We start from the raw sequence: 27,250 nt of genomic DNA on the forward strand, positions 1-27,250 counted from the left end.
GAATCCCGGTCGGGGCAAGTTACCCGGTTGAGGTTCTTTTCCGGGGTTTTCCCTCAACCCAATACGAGCAAATGCTGGGTAACTTTCGGTGCTGGACCCCGGACTCATTTCACCGGCATTATCACCTTCATATCATTCAGACGCTAAATAACCTAGATGTTGATACAGCGTCGTAAAATAACCCAATTAAAAAAAACTTGATGTGAAAAGACACAAAACAGCTGACATGGAGGGGCAGATCACACTTGAGGCACATTGTGGTTGCTCTTTTCTGGCATATTCTACATTTCAGTTGATTCTTCTTATGCGTATAAATGTCTACTGGCAGATCAGAAACGTAGTGGTCCCGTCCATCATACCAGGATTCAATTTTCGATACCGTGGAAGGCCTACCTTTGCTGGTGAGAACCCGTTTGTTTGATTCCAGAATAGCTGTAGCAACTCGTCTCTGAAAAGACAGATAATCTGTATTCTCTTCATTACACCTGTACAAAAGCCAGGCGTTCTGTTCAGCGACATCTATGAGATGAGCAATGATTGGGAAGTACCATTTCTTCCCTCTGATGGACGTACGATAGAGAGACATGTTCTGATCCCCGCGATCAATGCCTACCATATGATTATTGTATGACTAAAAAAGACGAGGTTGAGGCACAGCTATCCTTAGTTTCTTCTCTCTTGAAAAGCGCCCAACTTGTCTCAGAGGAAAAATTTCTCTAGGTCATCGTTATCACACACATGCCAGTTCATCATGATGAAGTCGAATCTGTGTCTCGATATTGCATTTGACACAAGTTCATTGTGACTGTCTTGTTCCCTTTGCCAGTACATTCTTCTTCTGGGAACTGCTACATAACCACTAAGCAGGACTACAGCTAGAAACACCATCACTTCATTTTCAGAGCAGTCTCCTACTCTGTTCTTCTTTGCCGGGTACTGATTGGTATAAGTGACCATCATGTTTAGAATTTCTTCATCGCAAAATTGTGTGAAGTATTCTAATGGTCTTCTACCGGGTTTGAGTGGTACTTCACACATCAGAGGCCATTCCGTGCTTGGAAGAGTTGAGTCTTCATTTTCAGGTTCCCCTGTAGTTTCTCTCTAGGCAGCCTGTGCCCCAGTAATACCTTCCTTGTTTGTCTGCAGAGTTGGAGGGGCCATTGTAGAACTGATGCTTGGGAGTGTTGAGCCTGCTTTTACAGGTTCCCCTCTATCTTTTTTCTTGGTAGCCTTTGTCCCAGTAATGTCTTCTTTGTTTGTCTCCAGGGCTGTAGAGGGCGTTGTAGATCTTGTCCTTCTACACTTTCTAGATAGCGGAGATGGACCAGGTAACAGACGGCAATCCTATGTCATATGATGATTCCTCACATACATTGTTGATAGCCATGTCAGTTACAAACCATCGGCACTCAGCTGACTTGCAGGCAAATTATCTATACATGGGTTGTCTTCTGCATCCGAATCCTAATCAGTCAAATCATCATTTGCATTTAGAGGTGGCAAAAGTGCGACATCTACACCACTGTTTGGAATAGTTTCACTATTGTTCATGATTTCCAGAAGTTCATGCAGTGTAATTTTTCTCCGGGAAACACAAAGAAAATACCATATTATCCTGACGTCCTTCCAGAAGGACGCTAAAAAATATAACGTTATTACTAGTTATGAATGTACGTTCATGCAAATTTCGCATAAGTGTATTGAAAGCCCTAACCTTTGAGATATTGCACCATAAATTTCAAAAAAATAATCCGTAAATTACGGTAAATATAATTACCCATTTATAACAAGGTCAGTCAAATCAACCATCGCTGCTGAAGTCCATTATTCAGGTCTAAATTTCTCGCTCACAACTGACGATTAACTTGCAGCTGCTGTGCAGTCGTCAACAATGGACATTGAAAAGGCGCGTGACTAACAATAGTAACATTTGGAGCCTAATATTAATTATTACGTCATTATTTCTTAAGCCATGCATTCCGTCCTTCTGGAAGGACGTCAGGAACATCTGGGTTAACAAATAATAGCTAATAGGCTAAGAAACAAATTAAATGTTCAAGAAAGAATGTTGAATGTAACACTGCTTACCTTCTAGTTCACTCGCAATCATATAGGAGTCAGCCGCTCCCGGAACTTGGACCATTGTGAGAGGGATTATTTGTGCTACAGGTGGATCAATGTCCTTCATATTTTTACTAGAAGACGACCTCGTGTAGCCATCACTGACGTTCATTGGTCAAAACATTCCGTTGGTGACATTTGATGTTCGTCCATAGTAGCCTATCCGTAGTTGTTTTCCAAATCTCTGTAATCATTATAACCAAATTACAATAAAATTTCAAACTTCGCGTAAACTTCATAATTTCTTTCTTTATGTTATAATATACACTTTTCAAAGAAAATATTGTATTAGGCTTACTTACATGTTCCACAATATGTATCGACGAATTGCATTCTTCTGCAATCTTCTGTCTTCAAAAAACTGCGTCGGTCTTCTTATTCTCTACAATCTTTGAATATTTTAGAATAATCTCCTTCAATAGAATCATCTTTCTGTACATAACTGAAATATTTTCTTTTCTTCTTTCCGTACATTACATCATTTTATTGTATCGTACAGAAGCTATGCATATAAATTTAGAGACAAAAGAAAATCGACTGTCTGATTTACATTGTCGTGACAATGACCTTGCAATTTCTCATACCAATAAGTTCGACTTATTTGTATACACATAAGTTAGACTTATTGAATGAAACTTAACAAAGTACGACTTATTAGCCGACTATGAATACCGTAATCATATAAGTTAAGATTTTCCAATAAGTATAACTTAACAAAGTCATACTTACTGAACAAATAAGTCACCGACTATGAATACCGGCCTTAGATTTGGATTTGTAACCGAATGTATGGCTTATTACGTAGCTAATGACGAACTGAAACCATGGTTACCATTATCTCATTTTTCATTTTTTTGGCAGTTATCTGGTTTTGTATCTGGGCTACTCAATTATTGTCTGTAAAACAAAAGTACTAACACCTATTTCTTAGCCTAATATTGCAGTTGTGTTTTGAACGTTAGTAACATAAAAAAGAGTAAAGAAGAAATATTCACACAAATTCCATAATAACTACAACTATACTGTACTAAGTGAATTAAACACAGCATTCATAAAGAAAGTGTTATCCCAAAGAAAGGCACTGAATATGACAGGATAAGTTGAAATTGATATTGATGGTATCTTTAGCCTTATAAAAGTAATCAAAACAATATTATAGTACAAAGCAAAGTTGCCTAGGTGTATGTTTAAACTGTAACTAATATTACATAATAAAACTCTTATCGCATTAAGCTTTTAGGTGATATTGGTGCGCAAATTTCTGTTATCAGAATATTAAATTATCTCGAAATCTGCTGAAGCTATAGAGCTGACGTTTTACCAACACATAGGCACATATCTTTTGTTTGCTTTGTTAATTCATTTCCTTACAAACATTTTCCATGCGAATATTTTCAAACATTTTAATACACTATCTTCAGTAATACGTATTTACGATATATTAGATTTACGAGAACATTGTTTTAGTACCTGTAAGGCTACTAAACAAACATATCTGAAAATTTTACTTTTCTGTAAAAAAAGGTGAGAAAATATTCCTTTTGAATAAAAAAGCAAACGTGTGAAAAATGAGCGTTAAAATTAAAACTTACATTCTTATAATGCACTTAGGGGAGAGTCGGGTAGTATCGGACATCGGGTAATATCGGACAGTGAGTTTCTTACATCTACCACCATATGGTAGTACCTGAATGACATGGTTACGTTTCTCTATGCGACATTACAGAAACGTAACCATGTCAATCAGGTACTATCTTCGTGTGGTAGATGAAAGAAACTCACTATCCGATATTACCCGATGTCCGATACTACCCGACACTCCCCTATACTTCTCAGACAAATCTAAAAATTAACATGAATACAGTTTTAATAAGTTCTCTTCCCTTTTTCCATTGCATCAGTGCTGGCCATCCCTGAATATAGCTCGACCAAGCGGCATATACTACCTCTTTCGTCTGTCTCTTTGCTTTCCGCTGTAAAGCGCTCAGGCTCTCCTGGGCTCTAAAGCGCGCGGTTGCTCCTATGGGCATCAGTTGACATCACTGGTGTAGATTGTCCCATTGTGTATGCTTAGAGTAGCAATTAGCTGTGGAGAAAACATTTATCTTCTGCTCTCAGTAGCCTTTTAATGTGCCAGTTGATATAAACAACAATAAAATAAAATACAAGCGCTTAGTATAGATTACCGGTTAAGATTTTCAATAACAAGAATTTTCACTATGTTCGGAGTCAATTAGTCGAACGTTGTAAGATAGACAGTAGCATCTTCCCCTTCACGGATGGTAAAGAGTGTGAGTAGAGTGGAAAGCCTATCAACCAAACTGAAATGGGGAGTAGACCGAAATAGTACGTGTACCCCAGACGAGCAGGAAGTTCTTGCTGATAGGATGAAATACTGACAGACTTATTTTAATATAATATAACAATTACACTAGTTTTGTGTTTTATTTAGGATTGAATAATTCTCATACGGTCTAATTTATCCATTGATAATAATTTATAACCAGTAATGAGAAATATATGTAAATGCGTATTTGTATTGAAGCTACATATCTTAATGAAACTTAGTAATTACATGTTTCATGTACAATTAAGATTGTTCGCGCATGTGTGTGCATATTTTGGACATTTGTCGACATTTAGACCTTAAGAGTATTTTCTTGCATATTTTTAATTTTTTTTTCAACGGGATATTTTTTTTTATATTTTTCTGGACTTCGGTGAAACTTGTGGGGCTTGTGTTGCACTTTTTTTTTTACTCTTCGCCGGCTTGCATTTCCGTAAATATTGCGAGTTGTAGGTTAGGTTAAGTTACATGAGGGGATAACTAAGTGAAATGAGGTCGAGGAATAGCCTATGACAAGGTTAGATTCAGTTAGCTAAGTGATAGGAGATCGAGGACCGTAACAAAGCTAGAATAGATTAGAAGAGAGGATACTACTGTAGTTAATGGAGAAAAATTCGCTCCGGTGCCGGGGATCGAGCCCGGGTCCTCTGTTCTACGCACCGAGCGCTCTAACCACTGAGCTACGCCGAGCCTCAATCCACAGCGCCGGATCGAATCCCTCTCCTTTTCCCTCTGTGACCTTCCCTCGATCCCAGGTGCCGGAGCAATTTTTCTCCATTAATAAGTAATAATAACCATAACAGATAATTCTGTAGGACCAAAAATTAATCTTTACTTAGAAGAGGGGATAGTTAAATGGCAGAAGGCCGAGGAGGAATGTGGCAAGATTAGAGTGGGTTAGATAGGGGATAGCTAAGTTCAGAAGATCAAGGTTAGAGTGGCTTAGATGAGAAGAATTGTAATTTGATAAAGTAAACAACTACCGAGTTCATGTTCAAGGGGACTTTCCTCATCATAGAGATCGTCTCACTATTTTTCTTCTGTAGTGTTGGAAATGTGTATTCTTCATGTAATATGTAGCAGATAAGTGGTTCTTTGTAAATAAAAAAAAAACAGCGTTTTCCGTTCAATTTCAGTAGTTTGTACTGTACGTACCGTATTTCCGGAGTCAAATCAAGGAGTTCTGAATCAATTTTGTCGAGAAAACGCGCCATCGGCAGAAATAAAAATGATGTTCTCAAGAAGACGAGGAATATAAGCAAAATGCTTCAGGATACGGTAGAGATGTAGGTATGTATTTACACTGCAAGTGGGCAAGCACCCGGTGGCAGTGGTATACAATATATAAACAATACACAACTAAATTACAATACACAGTACAATTATACAATAAACAATACAAGTATATACATTATACAATAAGAATACACAATACAATTTAACACAATAATTACAATTAATAATAATACATAAAATAACCTAATTAATAAGTGAACCTAATTTTACAATACAACCTACATATGTATAGGCCCTACATAAGTTTCACATTGGTGCTGATAATAGTCTTTCACTTTACTCTCATCTCACTCACTGTAGTGGCACTATGACACATTTCACTGACACTATAGAACACATTTCATTGACACTGTAAATTATCACTAATCGGAACTATTCACTGCACTGTAAAACCATAACTTCACTGGCTCACCACGCTTCACTGATACAACAGTTCAAATAAGACAAATAATTACACCCTTATGCATACTTATAAACAGAACTACATTTAAACTAAACATTTCTAGTCTAAGACCCTCTTACAAGCTATTTTTAAATAATTTACAATTCAAACCAAGGGAGTAACTCGTCAGCCTAAATAAATACATGTCACCTTAAAAAATTAAATGTTAAATGTCACCTTAATTTCAATTTACACTTTATACACAACTTTTTAAGTTATTCTTGAGTCTCCTTAAGGAAGGACAGAACAAAAAGACCGCTGCAGGTAGGTCATTCCAATCATTTATAGTTCTATTTAAAAATGAGAATTTACCTACATCCATTTTCTGTTTCCTACATTTGATTTTAAAATCATGATCGTTCCTACCATAGTACGTTGGCTTCTCTAACCGAGCCGTTATGTCTACCCATGCTTTCTGACCTAGATGTACTCTACGCAATGATGTTATTCTAGTTTTCCTACATCTGTTTTCCAAAGTTTCCCATTTAAGTTCTTTTATCGTATCGTTTCCATCTTCTCTTTTACCTTTAACAAATTTTGCTGCCCTATACTGGATTCTTTCTAAGGAATTTATCTGATATATTCTATAGGGATCCCAAGATGTAGTTCCGTATTCCATTATCGGTCGCACTAACGTTAGATATGCTATTTCCCTCGATTTGGGGCTAGCCTCTTTCAAGATTCTCATAATAAAGTGAAGTGCCCTTCATGCTTTACCCGTAACATTATCAACATGCTCTCCCCAAGAAAGTTGGGAGTTTAAATACACTCCTAGGTATTTACAACATTGTTCTTGCGGAATTATAACACCTCTGAATTCGTAATTAAGACTAGTTTCCTCTCGGGTTTTACAAAATGTTATATATTTGGGAAGAGGATACACAGAAAATTTTTTTTTTTGTTTTAACACTTAGGATTTTGAAAATTTATGGGCATATATAGGTCCATCAGCAATAAAGATTCCAGTATTTGGAATTGTAAAATTTATAAAGGGCCCAATTTTGGGGGGCAATTAGTCATTAAAAACACAATTTTATATAATCGGATATAACTCTGTCACTTTTAATGCTACTGACTTAATTTTTTCACCAACATATTGGCAAGTAAATTATCTTACTCCTCAAAGAAGGAAATTTCAATATATTTTATATTAATGCTAGAATATATTTTGAAAAGAGAAGAAGACATTTTAAAAATTTATTTTTTTATACTCAATTTTTTTTCTGGTGTCAAATAGTATGTACAGTAATTTGCTTCTAGAGAGAATTTTTACAATTTAATGTAGAATATGCTGTAAAAATTTGATCAAGATACTCCAAATATTTCCAGAGATATACAAGTATTATTAAGTGCTTGCGTATCAAAATCTAGTTCTGAGAAAATTGCATTTTTAGATTTCCACAAAAATTTTTACCTCATGTTGGTTTAGAATGCTTCAGCTTGGTAAGTGGGACCCTCCTGCTTCTTTCTGCCTTCCTCCAGTTTCAATCTGGCTAGCTTCACAGATTTTCTATATTTCTTGTACATTTCAGACTTCTGGGAGGCACGCTGGTACTTTGTCTTGAGGTCTTGCATGTGTGATATCCTTGATGTGTGTCTACCTGGTGAAAGTCCTAATTTGGAATGAATTTTGTACTGTGTTGTGCTTCTACCTAGATTGTATTCAACTATAGCTCTTGCCACTGCAATATCTACTCTTCTCTTAGTAACAGAGGTGCTTTTGGGACATTTTCCCAAATTCTACTATGTAGAGACTCATTTGCATTTTGTGTGCGACCAGATGTACATCTTTCTAGAAGGCTGTCTGAAGCTAGCCTCTGGAATAGTGGAAGCATTTTACATACAACCCTCTCAGAGAGTGGAGTATGCAGATGTGTCATATGGGATCCAGGAGTTTCATTTTTAGCCAATGCTCTGTTATAAAAACACCATGACTGTTCACCGCAAGGACATTTTGAATGCTTGGGCTGCCTGTCAGTTGAACGACAATGGTCTAAAATGGCATAAATTGCATTCTTCATACCAGGTACATTTCCAGAGTGTTGTAATATGGCATTTCTATAATATCTGCCTATCTTTTCAATTTTTTGTGCTGTGAGGTTACCATGCTTTCTGCCACCAATAGTAGAACTACGTTTTTTCTCGTCAGAAACAAGATTTCTCAAAGCAGTTCCCATTCTCTTGTGAATATGATTGATGCATTCCTCTTTTACAAGATCTACATTATCACCATATACCTTACTCTGCTGCAGGTGTGAAAATGTCTTAGCATCGCCATCGCTCAGCACTGTGGTATATCGCAGTCCATATGACTTGGATCTTTCCCACAGTATTTTTGCAGCCTCCATTTCCATTGCTGGAGATGAGCCTGTATAATTATATTCACAGTCTGGAATGTGTCTGTCATGCCAGTCCTTGAAAGCTTTCGACTTTGCACCCAATTTTTTACTATAAATGGAACATTTGTGGCAAAATTTAGACATTACTTCAAAGTCTATTACATAGCCTGTGAAGACATCGACTACTCAACCAACCCCATAGTTAGAGGTGTGGCCTCTTTTTTGCCATGTTCCATCATAGCTGACTGTAATGTCTAAGGTGGGATTATTTGCAATAGCTGGGTCAACTTCAAAATATGCTTCCTTCACCGATTGCCTAGTCTGACTCAGAACATTACTGACTACTTCTCTGCATACAGCTTTGATTTTAGTTATGTGCATATCAAAGGTCTTATGAGTCATAGGCTTCATGTTCATGCTTGAACAAAATAATTGTAAAGAAGCATAGCCCTGTCCCATATCATTGAATGCATTTACTATGCGTTTGTTTACATCATATGATTGTGAAGCCTCAGATTTCTTACTTGTGAAACCACATGTGATGTAGCCACAAGAAGTGCAGGACAATTTCAGGTTGTGAGCAAAATCATATGAGTCACTTGCACTCACCTTCAGTGTTTGAGAGTGACATGCAGTACATGCACACTTAGAAAAAAGATCCTGAAGACAGGTTATATCAACTATAATGTTGTCAGGGGCATACACACACGGAGTAAATGGATCATCGGAAGATTCTATTGTTTGTATTCTTTTATTGTCTATTTTAGGCCTACTTACTTCTGCATTTGGTGATTTGTTTTCAGTGTCTGAAATGAGTTGAGTTGATGGTATAGATATGAAAGATTTCTTTTTTGCTCTCATTTTTTGCATATGCTCCCTCAGCCTTTGTTTTCCTTTGCTTACCCTACCCATACTAAACACTATTTTAATTTTCTAATCACACAAGAAATTATTTTCACAATATAACACGTAAAAATAACTTCTATAAAACTCACAGGTTGCACTTTGTTTACAAACATATAACAAAACAATTGAGAGTCTACAAGTATAAAGACCTCTACAATGTTTGAAAAGTACTATAATACAACCAGTAAACAGTTGCTGACATCTATGAACTATAACTACAACTGCTTGCAACTTGAAATTGTAAAAAAATCGGTAATTTGAAACAGCATAAGGTGAAACTCTAAAGAAAGGAGGCGTAACAACGTGAGCTTCACTTCACTACTGCGCAGACATTTAAAAATGGCGTCTTTTAAAGGGACCAAATGTAATTTAGGGCCAGAAATCATACGAACATGATAGTATATACATTAAAGATTAAATTTATGCAAAAAACCAAAATTTGATTTTTTAAGGGATTTTTTGCATTTTGTGGGTATCCTCTTCCCTTAAACTAAACATTTCTAGTCTAAGACCCTCTTACAAGCTATTTTTAAATAATTTACAATTCAAACCAAGGGAGTAACTCGTCAGCCTAAATAAATACATGTCACCTTAAAAAATTAAATGTTAAATGTCACCTTAATTTCAATTTACACTTTATACACAACTTTTTAAGTTATTCTTGAGTCTCCTTAAGGAAGGACAGAACTCAAAGACCGCTGCAGGTAGGTCATTCCAATCATTTATAGTTCTATTTAAAAATGAGAATTTACCTACATCCATTTTCTGTTTCCTACATTTGATTTTAAAATCATGATCGTTCCTACCATAGTACGTTGGCTTCTCTAACCGAGCCGTTATGTCTACCCATGCTTTCTGACCTAGATGTACTCTACGCAATGATGTTATTCTAGTTTTCCTACATCTGTTTTCCAAAGTTTCCCATTTAAGTTCTTTTATCGTATCGTTTCCATCTTCTCTTTTACCTTTAACAAATTTTGCTGCCCTATACTGGATTCTTTCTAAGGAATTTATCTGATATATTCTATAGGGATCCCAAGATGTAGTTCCGTATTCCATTATCGGTCGCACTAACGTTAGATATGCTATTTCCCTCGATTTGGGGCTAGCCTCTTTCAAGATTCTCATAATAAAGTGAAGTGCCCTTCATGCTTTACCCGTAACATTATCAACATGCTCTCCCCAAGAAAGTTGGGAGTTTAAATACACTCCTAGGTATTTATAACATTGTTCTTGCGGAATTATAACACCTCTGAATTCGTAATTAAGACTAGTTTCCTCTCGGGTTTTACAAAATGTTATATATTTACTTTTAGAACCATTTATTTTCATCCTATGCATTAACGCCCAGTTATAAATTTTATTCAAGTCTGTTTGTATAGCATCCACATCTGAATTATTTCTAATCTTTCTATAGATAATGCAGTCGTCTGCAAATAGCTTCACATTTCATGTAATATTCTGGCATAAGTCATTTACGTGTATTATAAAGAGTAATGGCCCCCAGAACGCTGCCCTGTGGCACCCCTGAACTTACATTTTCAATGTCCGATATTTCATGACCTACTCTAACTCTCTGGGTTCTACCTTTTAAGAATCCTTGGATCCATAGCACCACTCTTTTATCTATTCCTAGCCTACTTAACTTATCTATTAATATGTCATGTGGCACCAAATGAAATGCTGCATCGATTCTTCCGCCTCTATCTACCTCTTCAGCTAGATCCTGAACCAGCGACGTAATTTGACTATCACATGAAAAGCCTTCCCTAAAATCATGTTGGCGGTTGTAAAACCAGTTTTTCGCATTTAGAACACGACAAATATATTCCGATATCAAATGCTCTATGACTTTACATACGACAGATGTAAGGCTAATCGGTCTGTAGTTTCCGACATTTAATTTATTTCCACCTTTATGCATGGATACCGGTACCACTACAGCTGATTTCCAGTCACATGGAATAGCTTGCATTGTTTATGGAAACATGAAATATACGCATTAAGTATGGAATTATGGTCTCGGAACCTAATTTAAGAATCTCTGTAGCAATACTATCTGGTCCTCGAGACTTCCGATTTTTTAATTTCGTTATTCTCTCTCTAACCCCTTTGGGAGTTATTTTGAAAGTCGAATTTGGTTCACATTCACACTCTGTGACACAACCACTCCTATCAGCGGCATTATTATTATTATTATTATTATTATTATTATTATTATTATTATTATTATTATTATTATTATTATTGAAAACCGAAATGAAATAGGAATTTAATAAGTCGGCCATTTCTTTGTCATCAATTATACTTTCTCCGTTTTGATTTCGTAAAAGCACTACCCCTTCATTTTTTTCCTTTTCTCCTGCGTACCTAATTATAAAACTGTCTTCAATTGTTACTTTCATCTTCTTTTAAAATGGTTTTTAGAAAATTTTCCTGAGCTACGGTATCCTTTTTTCACACTCAAGTTTCTTAATTAGTTCGACATATTTATCCCAGTGCTCATGGCTTCGCTTACGTTTACTAAATGCGCCCCTTGTCTTTTTCTTTAAGTAGCGAATATAATTGTTAGTGTAATATTCTGGATCTGGATTTTTCTTACTGTAATTATTTTAGAAGGTACATATTTTCTAATGCCTCGAAAATTATACTCTTAAATTTATGCCACACATTTTGCATATTTCCTTCAGTCCTTAGAAAGTCATCATGCTTTTGTCGTAGAAACGTTTGTAATTCATGGACATCGGTTTTGTTGAAGTTCCAGACAGACACTGGACTTGACCTCGGATTTACTCTGTTTTCCCAGAAGATTTCATAGAAGACGCTATTGTGATCACTTATTTTGTGAAGACCTTTCAGAGTTGACAAAGAGAGAGACAGGTCTTAGTAGGTAAACATCTAAGAGGGCATTGTCACGCGTCGAGCCATTTACTACCTGCGTGAAATCTTTACGCCAGATCAATTCATTAACAAGTGTCTGTGCATCTGAATTTTTACCTGAAATCCCGTTCCAGTTAATTTTCGGGAGGTTCAGATCCCCAGCAATTACTACGTTTCGGTCGTCTGATACTGTATTAAGATATTCATTTAGTTTGTGCAAAGTTAAATAGTTTAATTCACTGGGTGGTCTGTAACATGCTATTACATCTAAGGTTTCCCGCTCATTTCTTATCTGAACATTCAATATTTCAACTTCCTCATGTATCCACAGAAGATTGCTACTTATTTCTATCTTAGAACAAACGGAAACTCCCCCTCCCTTCTCACTTCTATCCTTTCTGAAGACCCTATAATCCGACCTAAAAATTTCCAAGTCATTTATGTCTTCCCTAAGCCATGATTCCGTCCCAATTATTACATCTGGATTATAAACATCGACCAAGTTCCAAAACGGAATAAATTTATTTCTAATACTTCGGCAATTAACCTGCAGTAGTCTTAATAGGCCTGTCTTTACTTGAACATTCTGGATCTTCGTGACACCTCGTCGTCACTGCTGGTCTCCGCCGCCCGCTGATAGGTCTTGGACCTCATGGCCCGCTGGCATCCCTCGACCCCTCCGTCCCCGCCGACCGCTGGTAGTCCTTCGGTCCCGCTGCCCACTGATGGATCCTCGATTCCGCCGCCCCATGCTGTAGAAACTACACGCGCGAAGAGGGATCCCATTTCTGCAGTTCCCCTCCGATTTGGGTGGATTCCGTCTCTTCCGAAGCATCTGTCGTCTATCCAGGAATTTGGATCGACGAAACGTGCACCAAGACACTCCGCTACCCACTCGAAAGCTTTATTCACACGACCCACTTTTCTCCAGTTTTCTCACGTCCCTCAGTCAGACGATTCCACTGATGATGATCCCAGCTGCCGGAAATTTCTTCTTCGTTTCCATCACCAAGTCATATACGTCTGCCATGATGTAATCAACACTTCTTCGCAAATCGTTCGTTCCTACATGAAGCATGATGTTTTCCGGGTCCCTCGTTCCTGATTCTCGATTACGCTTTTCATCTCTTTCACTCCAATCCCAGGGTAACACTCTGTCGCCAGCTCCGGTTGTAGATTTCCTACGTGACGAATGATGGAGTCTCCGTCGATAACGCTTGCCGCACCATGCTTCTTCTTTTCCTTCTCTTAGCCATTTTCCTTTTCCCGTCGCAACACCTTATTTTCTTCCTCCAAATACTTGATTCGTTGCTCCGCCGTCTCTAGCTTCTCGCGTAGCTTCTTCACCACGTTCCGAAGACCGATGAGCTCCCTATTGCCTGCCTCGTTCCCGCAGTCCTTGCATAGCCATATTTCTTCTACTGTCTGTTCCCTCTTGATCTTCTGACAAGTCAGATGAAACCACTTCTCACACTGATTCACAGCACGCCTACTCGTAAGTTCTTTCTGCAGCTCCCACATTTGATATTGGTTGCCTCGTTGCCGCTTGCAGGTCCTGGATTCAGTTCAATACCACCAATAATTAGCAGTATTGCAATTACTGTGTGAAAGAAGAGACACTCAGAGACCTGCCAAAGCTGTCCCTTTCACTCCCCGCCGCATCCTTGACCATGCCGCCCAGCTGCCTGTCCAGCCCGGTACAACTCCAACTCACAGCCCATTGTTCTCCGCTGCGTAGAAATGCGTTATGCGATGTGGACGTTATTTTTATTCTATTGTTTTACCAGACTATAAGTTTTGTCGTTTCACTTCACATGATGTAGAAAGAGCATTTCCAGGGTTATTATGTCACTAAAGTTTAATACAATCATGAAAGAAAATTAATTTTCTGTGTCAAATCGGTTTGAATTAAATTATAATAGCCAATAAGGCAATAATTAAGGAATTATTGTGACTTTCTTCATTAATCCCAATAGCTTCAATATTTCTCATTGCATCGCCACTGTGGGGTCCTGTACTGTGATATTCGTGAGTTTGACGGTTCTTCCATTTATGCATATTTTAGGGTTTTTAATGTATATAATTCTCAACACTGTTTATAGTCAATTTCTCTCATTAGAAAAGTACAACAAGAAATGTTTCTTAATTACTAAATTTGTTGAAAACATTTAATTTTCATAGTTTTGGATTTAATGTCGCAGATAATTTTATTTCAAAAATTTACGTGTAACTTTGAAATATGAACACACTATCTAGCTGCCAATTAATAATATTCACTATCCTCATAGAAATTAGAACGGAACAGTGTTAATGCTTAGAGGTGGACGATTAATTAATTAACCCACACCCGACCGATTTACACGTAGCAAATACTTGATATTCCCTTCAATTATATAATTACAGTGGCGTATACTGGTTAAAGGGTTTGGGCTACCGCTGACCCTATTATTACACAAAATATATCTAACAATTACTTTAATTTTAATTACTATGGTAAAACTAATAATACAAAATTATTACATTATGTTATATTATAAACTTTTTCTTTTGTAATTTCCTTGGGCTACCGCCGGTAGCCCCGGTAGCCCGCAAAATACGCCCCTGAATTACGCAACTAGTCTATTATATATATAACAATTTGTGAGTAGTTTCAAATTAGTGTATTTTCAGGAAGTAAGAATAAATAATAAATTATCTTTTTCAATCTGACAAATAGTATTTAGGTCCAACTTCCATCACGGTGTTTCCCCTGCAACCGATTCATTCCGTTTGCTGTTCAGAACTGTAGCCTATTTGAAAATATTAAATTTTTAATTTATGCGACTCAAAAATGACAAATTATTTCATTCTTAATTAATATCCATGCATTACAATATAAAATGGTCTGAAGGTGGTAAAACTGAAGTTCCGGAAGATTTCCTATATGAAAGGGATTTCATTCAAATTTTGTAGTCATTGCTACCGTCGTGATCTAGGACTTGGGATAATTGCCTAAAGAAATTGGTTCGAAACGCTTGTTGACATTACTTTTAGTACGAATATTTTCTCGAGTTTTTCTCCAAATTTAAGACAAATGTCAAGCAATTCTGTTGTGGCTAATCTCGCTATTAACAATCCCATGGATGCTAGATTGTCAGTCGTTGAATAACCGATTAAAACTATTAATCTGTAAGTTTGAACATAGCGACACTTTAATTGCTTAAAATATCTAGTTGAATTAAAATATCTATGTAAACTATTAAATTAATCCTACACTTAAGTGGTACGAAAGGATGTCATTTCAAGTTCCTAATTAATGTTTATATAAATCAAATATTAGTCGATTCAATTACATACCTACTTACATAATCCAAAATTAGGTAGTGTATGTTAAATTCTTGAAGAACGTCTATATAATAAGTTATATCTATTTTTATTTGAATTCTGTATTCATAAACATGGTTCAAAGATAGTCAAATGTTTAACTTTTTATAATTTGTTACTATTTTTCATTCAAATCTACATTCATACAATACAAATTTGTTCACACTTTAATTTTTAAAGAATTTATAATTTAAAATGGTAGATACTGTATTTTCTTCAACGTAATTTATTTAATCGCCCGACGACATTTTAAATATGACCTAAGACTACTATCCTAGTCAAAGTGGTGTAAAATGTTTGTGTCTTTATGCATATCATAAGCTCGGATATGCCCAACGTTTCGGAGCTACATATTGACTCATGATCTGGAAAAGGCAAGGAAAGAGCAACCCATTGGGTGCTAGGTACAGTCATAGAGAATATCTCTCAGTAACGGATTCAATTTTATCTTCCATCTCTTTCCCAAACCTTTCCTTCCTGTTCCTTCTCAGTAAGTTTAATTTCATTCTTTTTCTTCATTCCCATTCCTTTTTTCATTTTTCTCCCTTTCCATTCCTTTCATTTTCTTTCTCTTTCATTCCTTTACATTTTCTTCCTTCTCATTCTTTTTACTTTCTTCCCTTTAATTTCTTTAATTTCCTTTTCTATTAAACCTTTTCTTTCCTTTCCTTTTGATTCCTTTCTTTTTCATCCCTTCCATGTCATTCTTTTCCTCTTCCTTTAATCTCATTTCTTTTCTTTTCTATCCTTTTCATTAATTTTCATTCCTTTCTTTTTTCCTTCCTTCTCATTCTTTTCATTTTCTTTCCTTTGCCTTCTTATTTCTTTCCTTTTCATTTATTCTCATTTTTATCATTTTTTCTCCTTTACTTTTCTTTCCTTCCTTCTCATTCCTTTCCTTTCCCTTCCTTCTCATTCCTCTCATTTTCATTCCTTTTCTTTCCCTTCTTTCTCACTTCTTTTCTTTTCTTTCCTTTTCATTCCTTTCTTGTTTCTTCCTTCTCATTCCTCTCATTTTCATTTCTTTCCTTTTCCTTCCTTCTCATTCCTTTCCTTTTCCTTCATTCTCATTTCTTTCATTTTCTTGTTCCTTCCTTCTCGTTCCTCTCATTTTCTTGTTCATTGTCATTCCTGTCATTTTCATTCCTTTGCTTTTCCTTCCTTCTCATTCCTCTCATTTCAATTCCTTTCCTTTTCCTTCATTCTCATTCCTTTCATTTCCTTGTTCCTTCCTTCTCATTCCTCTCATTTTCATTCCTTTCGTTTTCCTTCCTTCTCATTCCTTTCCTTTTCTTTCCTTCCTTCTCATTCCTTTCCTTTTCTTTCCTTCCTTCTCATTCCTTTCCTTTCTCTCCCTTCTCATTGCTTTCCTTTTCTTTCTTTCCTTCTCATTCCTTTCCTTTCTCTTCCTTCTCATTCCTTTCCTTTTCTTTCCTTCCTTCTCATTCCTTTCCTTTCTCTTCCTTCTCATTCCTTTCCTTTTCTTTCCTTCCTTCTCATTCCTTTCCTTTTCTTTCCTTCCTTCTCATTCCTTTCCTTTTCCTTCATTCTCATTCCTTTTATTTTCTTGTTCCTTCCTTCTCATTCCTCTCATTTTCATTCCTTTCCTTTTCCTTCCTTCTCATTCCTTTCCTTTTCTTTCCTTCCTTCTCATGCCTTTCCTTTTCTTTCCTTCCTTCTCATTCCTTTCCTTTCTCTTCCTTCTCATTCCTCTCATTTTCATTCCTTTCCTTTTCCTTTATTCTCATTCCTTTCCTTTTCTTTCCTTCCTACTCATGCCTTTCCTTTTCTTTCCTTCCTTCTCATTCCTTTCCTTTGTCTTCCTTCTTATTCCTCTCATTTTCATTCCTTTCCTTTTCCTTCCTTTTCATTCCTTTCCTTTTCTTTCCTTCCTTCTCATGCCTTTCCTTTTCTTTCCTTCCTTCTCATGCCTTTCCTTTTCTTTCCTTCCTTCTCATTCCTTTCCTTTCTCTTCCTTCTCATTCCTTTGCTTTTCCTTCCTTCTCATTCCTCTCATTTTCATTCCTTTCCTTTTCCTTTATTCTCATACCTTTCATTTTCTTGTTCCTTCCTTCTCATTCCTCTCATTTTCTTGTTCATTGTCATTCCTCTCATTTTCATTCCTTTGCTTTTCCTTCCTTCTCATTCCTTTCATTTTCTTGTTCCTTCCTTCTCATTCCTCTCATATTCATTCCTTTCCTTTTCCTTCATTCTCATTCCTTTCATTTTCTTGTTCCTTCCTTCTCATTCCTCTCATTTTCATTCCTTTCCTTTTTCTTCCTTCTCATTCCTTTCCTTTTCTTTCCTTCCTTCTCATTCCTTTCCTTTCTCTTCCTTCTCATTCCTCTCATTTTCATTCCTTTCCTTTCCCTTCCCTTCTCATCCCTTTGCTTCCCTTCCCTGATAAAAGAGCTGATAAACAGCTCCAAATGTGTGATAATGTTGTGTCTATGAAAATGTACAAAAACCCAAAATTCTCGCATCATGATATTTTTATCTCTATTAATATCTATAATTTCAAACAATTTTTCTATTGAATTCCACATCTATTTGTCATTCTGCAAACTAAACTACACGTATGCAATATGTGAATTGTACAGTACAATGATTGTTACTCTACAAGTCCATATGAACCATTTTATTTACCTTACAAAGGATGGAGTCGTTATCAAATGATGGCAGAAATTATTCCAGGAAATTAAGGTAGAGGACGTATTAAAATGGTGACCCTGACCTCAATAAAAAGAGTGCAGTGCTGCAACATTGATTGATGCACCCTTTCAAAAATTCCTGACATAACTAGGATCCTGTTAAAGGTAAAAACGATTTTCTTGTAAGCAGTTCCTCGGTGTCAACAGATATGTCGTAAACAATTGCTCTGAAATGGGTCTGCAAGAAATAATCTAGTGGATGATATATCGGGATCGCGGTAGCCAAGCGACAAAATGTCCTCTTCCAACCCACCTTGCTGGAAAATTACCATTCAGGTGACATCGTAATGAATTCCATTGCAGCTTCTCCGTCATTAGCTCCAGCTGCTCCATACACAAAGTGCACGCCAGCAAGTTACGATAACATTTACGAGTCATGCCATCAACAAACTTGAACTAAACTGACATCCTTCTAAATGAATGTGTCAAATCAAATGGCAAGTAAATGTTCGTGAAATGTCAGTCTCCTTGACAAAGCGATAAACAGCACACAATCCGCGAGAGATAAGCTAGAATATTGTCTTAGAGCAGGATAACACAGACACATTTATTAGGTCAGATCACTTAATGCAGCGCTCATCAGCACTATGGTGCATCCGTGGCTGCTGGCGGGTATGCTCTCTCCCTTTTCCTGCTGCGCGACGGGGCATATTACGTTGCACTGCTTACCCTTTACCCATTTCAGAGAGTGCTGACGACCACTGCTTAATGGCTTATAAAGTTTAAACTGTAAATTTTCGGAGTAAGGTTCCTTATGACAAATTGTTCCTTCCAATCTCCTCTGCTCTTGCTATAACTTTGTAACATTGTCATGCAAGCACTCAGGGTTTATTTACTGTATGTGGTCGAAAAGCAATTACTACCCGTAGAATGTGTTCGTAATTTGAAACTACATGAATTGATTCACACTAAAGGCCGATATTATAAACGCTGTTTAAACCTCACGTTCAGTTTAAACTGAAGTTTTTCGTTCTGTTTCGTATTATAAACCTTAACTACCAGTTAATCTTGAGTTAACTTGAGTTTAACTTGATCGGCAGTTCTCTGCCGTTTAAACTGCAGTTCAAGGCTCATCAGTGCAAGATGGCGGTTCCCGCAATATACATGAATATTGCAGATGTTTTCCATTAACTTATGAGTGACGATATGTGATGTGAGTGATCAATATTACTGAACGACCACGGCGGCCAAGAATTTTTTGGAATAAAGTACACCACTTTGAAATATACATAAATAAACATAAGTTTTAAAACAGAAAATCTTCAGAATTAGGCTTATAGTCCTAATCTTGTTCCGAAAAATTGAAACTCGGATACAAAATGAAACAGAAAAATGAGAAAGTCCAAAAATATGTGTTTTAGAGTTTGAATTTAAAGATTACTTGAAAAGATAAATGATTGCTTTTTTATTTTTGAAAACATTCTGTTGAATCTCTGCATTGGTTACTAGTTGCGCTGCGCTATTTTTCCTCTGGTCGTAGACATACTGAAAACGTGGAAGATTTCGAAGGTGTCCGTAAATCTATTATAAACCTGTTGTGCATTGTACTGTGTGTGGCAGGCAGTCTCCTGGTAAGATTTACTATGGGGCCTGATTTATAAACACACTAATAATATTATCTAATTTAATAGATAGATTCGTAAAAATAATGTTATTGTTTGACTGAATTCTGTTTCATAAATATTCTAGACAATACATAAAATACGCACACTAATATTATTACTTCATTACTCAGTTGATTCTGTATGAAGTTAGTCGCTAATGGTCATGCAAGGTTTAGTTTGGTTGCATTGTGTTTGGGAGTATAACGTTGGCAGCCACCATTAAGAAACTATTTGAGGTTAAGTTTGACAAGCATACTGAAGTACGCGGTATTGGTCCTCTTTAGGTTTTATTATGATACTCTCTCTGATATCGAAGAATAAAAATGTTTCTTAATGAAGATTCTCCACGAGAGTCGGCTATTTTAAATCAATAATATAATTAAACAGTTGCGATGTTCTTCTTTTCTTTCCTAGCAGTAGTACCAATCGTATTCCACTACAGTTTACAGTTTAACTTAACCGAGACTCTGTAATACGACACGTTGAGTTAAACTCACGGTTAGGTTCAACTTAGGTTTGACATAATCTTTAGATTAACCGTATTTATAAAACCGGGCCTAAAACGCACTTAATTCTCAAACCGTCACCAAACGTAACGGAGAAGTAAAAAACAAACGCGATGCCATGCGATGATGTAGAAAACTTGAGGCAAGTTGCCACCTGCATTTGCAGCTCGCGAGGATGGAGCTGCGCGTGTGGTTGATGGCCGGTGTGGCACTCCTCGCGTCCGACGCGGCTGCACAATGCAGATACTACTATCAGTTGAACGCAGGACAGACCTACGATATTAAATCCCCTGGTTATCCGAACAGCTACCCCGGAGGTATGGACTGCTTCTGGCAGGTTACCGCCCCATCTCGTTCTCATCTCATTCTGGAGTGTAAAGAATTTTACATACAACCTGTGAGTATCGCATATATTGTTATTAGATTCTTGTTTCTTTTCATCATCGCCATCTTCATTGTTTTGTTATATTTGTGACTGCCTTCGTGGTATGGTGGTCAGCATGCTGGCTTCCAGGGCTCGTTCGATTCCCAGGCTCGGCTCTCGGGAAATTTTCCTCGAAGAATAAAAGTTCCCTGGATGTCTAGAGTCTGGAGATTTGCATCAATGTGATGTGATTGCGAGTGTGCTGGCTTATTATTTAAGGGCGTTATACAACTTTAAGTATTATTATTATTATTATTATTATTATTATTATTATTATTAGTATGTACATTAATATGTTCAGACTGTCAGTGTTCATTAGGCCCACTTGACAGGTCATATAATAGGATAAACTCCTCTTCAGTACTAGAGGCCTTTCAGTCCGCCTTGGGGATAAGGAAATAATTTGTCCTGCAGCAGAAAATATTTAAATACAACAGTACCTACGTTGTTGTCTGCTAGAATTAAGTAAAACACGTGAACTCTGTTAGAACGTTTGAACTGACAGGTAACGGCTACGGTTAACCGAGTAACTTCGGTGCTCCGCTACCAAGCACATAAACCGATAGAACCGAGTTACTCAACAGTTCTACTCGCTCCGTCCCCAGCTCTATAGAATACTATGTCGGATTATTTGGAGGACCGTTTGAACATAGACATGAAAGTCGGGAACTCAGCTTCGAGATATGAGTTTATGTAGAAATATGTTCGAGAATGTGAAAGTATTCACAGAGCACTTGTTTTGCTCATCAAAGTTCCTTTATCTATCCATGAGGTACGTTCTAGCAAAACTTTTGGAATTTTGCGGTAATATCTAAATTTTTTGAATGGGAAAGTAGTTATGAGGAATCGTTGCCTAACGATGATCGCGTATTTGGCGGATTTATTTTCTAACTCAATGAATTTGTAACTACAAGGAATGTAGGATTTGCAGACTGCAAGTATGGCTGAAACCGACTTCTATTGTGATCGAAAGTAAGCATGAAGCTGCTTAAAACATAAACTTCGAGATATTCAAACAATTTAAAGAGTTCGAATTACATTTCGATTGTTTATTTCCCAAAGAGATGAAAAAGTGTTAACAAAAGATCTGGATTGCAAATCTTTTCAGATAAACATGGAGTCTAGTACGTCGACAAAGGTTGATAAACTCTTTCTGAAAACATCTATTCAAAAATCAATTCCAACTCGAAAAAACTGACGCAAAACAAAATGGTCCTGTCCGAGATAGACTGTCCAGTGCAGTATGCTGCCGGCATTTGAGACTGAGTGAATCTCAAGGCCATAGTGCCACCTGAAGGATTAGGTCGATGGAGTAAAGTCAATTGAATTCAATTCAATTCAATTTATTAGGCCATTAGACATATATTTATAGGCTTCGTCAGAGATACATTGAAAAACATATAATCCATTTGAAAAAAACACTAATATAAGCCTAATTGAAACAGTAAACTTTAAATAATACAATGAAAACATGAACTAATTTGTAACTTTTAAATTAATGAAAATATTTTACCGTTAATGTATTAGTTGTAACTAATTGCATTTAAATGTATTTATTAAAAAACAATTTCGTACAAATTTATGTTAAAAAATTCACCAATAGAGGAAAAAGGATTATTTAATAACCAATTGTAAAATCTAGTTTTGAAGCTATTGATTGATAATTTATAGTATTGACTGGGGAGCTTATTATATAATTTCATCCCCATAATTGAAAAGATTGTGTTGCTCTTGTATGTATGTATTTATTAACACTACAATTGGGTATACACCCGGTGGCAGTGATATATAATATACAATAATTACCATTACAATAATACAATACTTACAGCAATAAAAATGGAATATGCAATATGTAATATTAATTTGTTCACTATTTCTTATTTCAAGATCATGTATATTGGCCACTAATGAGTAATTGTCGATATTTTGTCGAGTGTAAAGTACTAGATCGTATATATACAAATTTGTGACTATTAATATCTGTGATTGTTCCCATCGGGAATCGAAACTGCAACCTTAAGGCTTTAAGCGCAAAGCCTTTGTGACGCTACTGAGGTTAATGAAGCAGTAAATTTGGAATATTCTCCAGGAATGAAATTAATTATATTTCTGAATGGAGGTCATCATTGAGTTACTTGATTATAGTGTCCTACGTATTTCTTGAATAGATTTTCAGATTTAATTGCTCTAGATAGTCAATTTCTTGTAAAAATTCTCCTCACGATTGGTATACCCCTATATTACAATTATAACTCCATTGAAGTACTATTTGTTATTTTAGAAAAAATTGGTTACAGAAGTAGTTCTGTTGTTCCTGTTAACCTATGTAATTATTGAATCCCATTGGTTCTCAAACAAGTAATAACCAGTAGGAGCCATAAGCTGATTTTGTCGGTTATTTAATTCTACTTTATTAGACTCTAACTGGATAAACATTATTCCTGTGCGTTTGTTAATGTTTCAATCGTACTCAAATTTTCACAGAGCGAAGACTGCAAGGATGGTAAACTTCATGTGTTCCTTACTGGAGGCTCATCAGATGGCCACACATACTGTGGATCTGAAACGTTCACCTTGGAATCAGAGAGCAATAAGATGACGATGCAATTGATCATCCCATATTTCAACATTGGTGCCTTCCGATGCACCATCACTGCGACCCAGCAACAGACCCATTCACCGCCCGCCTGCGACTGCGGGTGGAAGAAACAGGTAGCCTGATCATTAGAGCCGTATATGTATAAACATGAAAAGGATTAGATATCCATAAGTTACAAATATGTAGATAGAAAAATTACTTAAACGTGCAACATATCTACAGTAAGATAGAAATCATGCTAATAAATTCACTTTCTTTGTATTTTATGTTGCTATAAGTTTTTCTCGTATCTTTTTGCAATTGATGCAAATTAATGCTTCCAGGACAATACGTCCACAGCAGTACGTCCATCAGACAATTTGTCCACTATAACACTCCACAGCTATTTTGTCCAAGGAAATTAGTCCAGCAAACATTTCGTCCACCAAAAAATTGTCCATTAATATTTCGGTCAAGAATTATTGTGTGCATATTTTTTTCCTAATTTTTCTTTGTCCACTAGTTTCTGTGCAAACTAAATATTTTGTCCTGGAATATTTTGTTAATTTTTGGGTAACAAATACTTCGAATATGCAATTTAAAAAAGAAGGGTTGCTATGAAAATAAATTTAATTATTATTGGCGCTGTGAAAACATGGAAATAGGCAATGCCCGTTGCATAGCCCACAGACATCACACGGTTGGAATACGTCAGGCATGTCAGAAATCAGACACTGAAAGTGCAGTGTATGTGCGCGGAACGCCGGTCTGTGCAGATTGCGTCATTCACGTGTTGCTCTTACCAGTTCTTAGCGGGAGGGATGTACAAGAATCTATTCTGCGCTTCTAGTGTTCAATTAAATTGACATTTGGACATTATAAACATACCTAGCAGAAGGAAGAAACACAATAACTATTATCAGTGTCTATATTTGACAATTGTAACACAAGAAACAATAGACTTACTCAGTTACAATTCACAATGCAGTCGTTTGTAAAGAATCATTTATTTACATGATTTGCACACAGTATTTGAAGAAAATATAAATATTGCAGTAATTTCGAAACAACAAAAAAACGAACACAGTATTTAATTTTACGTAGTAGGTACTGATTATTTTAAAGTAATATTCTTTCATTGTTCCTGAAGCATTATTGGGACCGTTGGTGCACAAATGTTAAAGAAAATATTTTACTCCCAATTACATGCAATAGGATATTGTGAGGCTTTTACACTGGAATCATTTCCTTGCTGTATATTAATATAAATTCACATTATTATTAATAAATCGGATAAATTAAGCTTGAATTTAAATTTATATATAGTTTATTTGGAAAACGTTGAGAGCAAGTATCAGCAAGTTGGGAGCGTTACTGAATTGAGTTAAAAGAGTACTTCACAAGCTGTGAAGCGAGGACATTTTCTTTATGTCAGGTTTAAAGATTTATTAACGTAAGTATATTAAGATAATATAGTAACGTGAGATGGAAAATTTGCCATTATGTATTATCTTTCCAGAAAAATTTTCCGCCTTACAAATAGTTGCTTTCTTCCTTCCCTTACATGTATTCTTCACTCAATATTCTCATCACTTATCAGCTTATCAAATAAAACTTGTAAGTCGTCTAACCATTGATGGCTGTGTTAGTACAGACTCCAAAACAACATCATTGTCATGTTTGTCTTGGCGTGAGAGTACTAATCAAGAAATAAGAGCTGGCGAATATCATATTTTGAGAACTTTACTAATCTGATTTAAATTCTCACATCACTATTAGGTCCACATGATATGATGAAAGACTTTCGTTTTAAAATAATTATTGTTGGCTGAGGAAAACATCATAACAGTTACGTTACATGATTCGTGATTTCTCTTCTTCGTTATATCTGTGGACTCCTCACTTTATTTTTCATAACGCATTCACAATCACAGCTCAATGAGCACACCCGTACTGATCTGTGTTACTGAAACCAAAGCTGTTCTGCTACTGCAGGTACTGTACAGCCCTGTCGCATTCCCCTCCAAGCCGATTCACTCCCTTCAGGTAGGGGAATAGGAACTGCACATTACACAGAGACAAGTGCACAATGTGCAGGGTTTTGACATACCTGGAATAGGAGAGCACATTCATATCGCCAATGGAGACGAAGTGAAAGTAAAAAATGCAACAGGACGAACAAATGCAAGGCAGAAAAACTTCCTAATGCATCCCCATCAAGCATTTCAAGAGAGGAACTATTAGCTATTGGTGGCGAAGAGGAAGTCCTTACAACAATATAAGAATAGAAGTCGGAGAGAAGTAGTTTATAAGAACAGTAAACAACTCGAAACATAAATCGTCCACCATTGCCAATTTCATAACAACATTTTACTTCTTCATCATATTGTACATTTTTATAGTGAGTAAATACTATTACAAAAAATGAAGGAATTTTATATCCCAATTCATCTGCTTTTTATCGATTTTAAGTGGGCCTATGATAGTATTAATAGGGAAAGGCTGTACGTGGCAATGGAAGAATTGAATATCCCAACTAAATTAGTTAGAATGGTTAAACTACTAATGAGTAATACATACAACAAAGTTAAAATACAGAACCTTACATCGAAACCATTCCAAATACACAATGGAGTTCGTCAAGATGCATTAGCATGCATCCTATTCAATATTACATTGGAAAGTGTCGTTAGGAAGCCTCAAGTGCAAACACGGAGCAACATTTTCTATAAATCCACACAAATATTGGCATTTGCGGACGACATTGTCATTATTGGCAAATCCATGAAATATGTAAAGGAAGGGTTCCTTTCCTTGGAACAGGCTGGAAAAGAAATAGGCCTCACCATCAACGAGAGGAAAACAAAATATATGTTGGCAGATAATGGAAAGATAGACAGCCTGCAGATATCAGATTATAATTTTGAGAAAGTCGACAACTTTACATATTTAGGATCATTAGTCACTAGCGATAATAACATGTCCAAAGAAATCTCTAATCGATTAATGAAAGCAAACAGAGTATATTTTGGCTTGAAATATCACTTTAGTTCGCATGCTCTATCCAGGAAAGTAAAAATTATTCGCTACAAAACATTAGTGAGACCAGTTTTGACATATGCGGCAGAAACGTGGTCAGTCTCCAAAAACGATGAAAAAAGATTGGAGATTTTCGAAAGAAAGATTCTGCGAAGGATCTGTGGCCCATCATTTGAGGAAGGTCTCTGGAGGAGGAGATGCAACTATGAATTATATAGACTTCTAGGGGCCGTATTCATAGACGAGACTTTGGATGAAGACTTTCCAAAGTCGACTTTCGTAGTAAAGTTTAACTTTGTTGAAAGTCCTATTCATAGACAATACTTCTGAGACTTTGACTTCGACTTCGGTAAGTCGAGATTTCACGATATTGTTCTAATGATGGCAATCACAATAATTGCTTTTTAAAGGAATTAAATTAATAGATAGTTGAAATAGAGTAGTCATTGCCACAATCAGAGACATCTTTTGAGACACAAATCAATAAAACAATTGAACATCGGTACATGTTAAGCGATTGCTAGCCGTTCTTGCAGCTTTACATAAGAATAATTATTCGTGGACTTAGTATGAAACTAACGTAAGTAAAAAAAAATTGACATTTTTAGATCTTTACAATAATTCGTTCTTCTACTTGATCACAAAAAATCGTAACTCAGTTCCAAACAGTCTTGTACTCGTATATAATACA

At 36.2% G+C, this 27,250-nt stretch overlaps 1 protein-coding gene across 1 annotated transcript in view; it reads left to right on the plus strand.

Annotated features, from left to right (window-relative positions):
- The first annotated feature begins 23,432 nt into the window (after positions 1-23,432).
- LOC138691110 (venom serine protease 34-like) overlaps positions 23,433-27,250 on the plus strand; it is a 35,265-nt gene continuing 31,447 nt past the window's right edge. The window contains exon 1 of the mRNA XM_069812829.1: positions 23,433-23,654. Within this exon, the coding sequence (XP_069668930.1) occupies positions 23,538-23,654 (117 nt within the window). The 5' untranslated portion in view covers positions 23,433-23,537. The remainder of the gene's footprint in view (positions 23,655-27,250) is intronic.

This window comes from Periplaneta americana, chromosome 16, assembly GCF_040183065.1.
Source record: "Periplaneta americana isolate PAMFEO1 chromosome 16, P.americana_PAMFEO1_priV1, whole genome shotgun sequence".
Classification (NCBI taxonomy): domain Eukaryota; kingdom Metazoa; phylum Arthropoda; class Insecta; order Blattodea; family Blattidae; genus Periplaneta; species Periplaneta americana.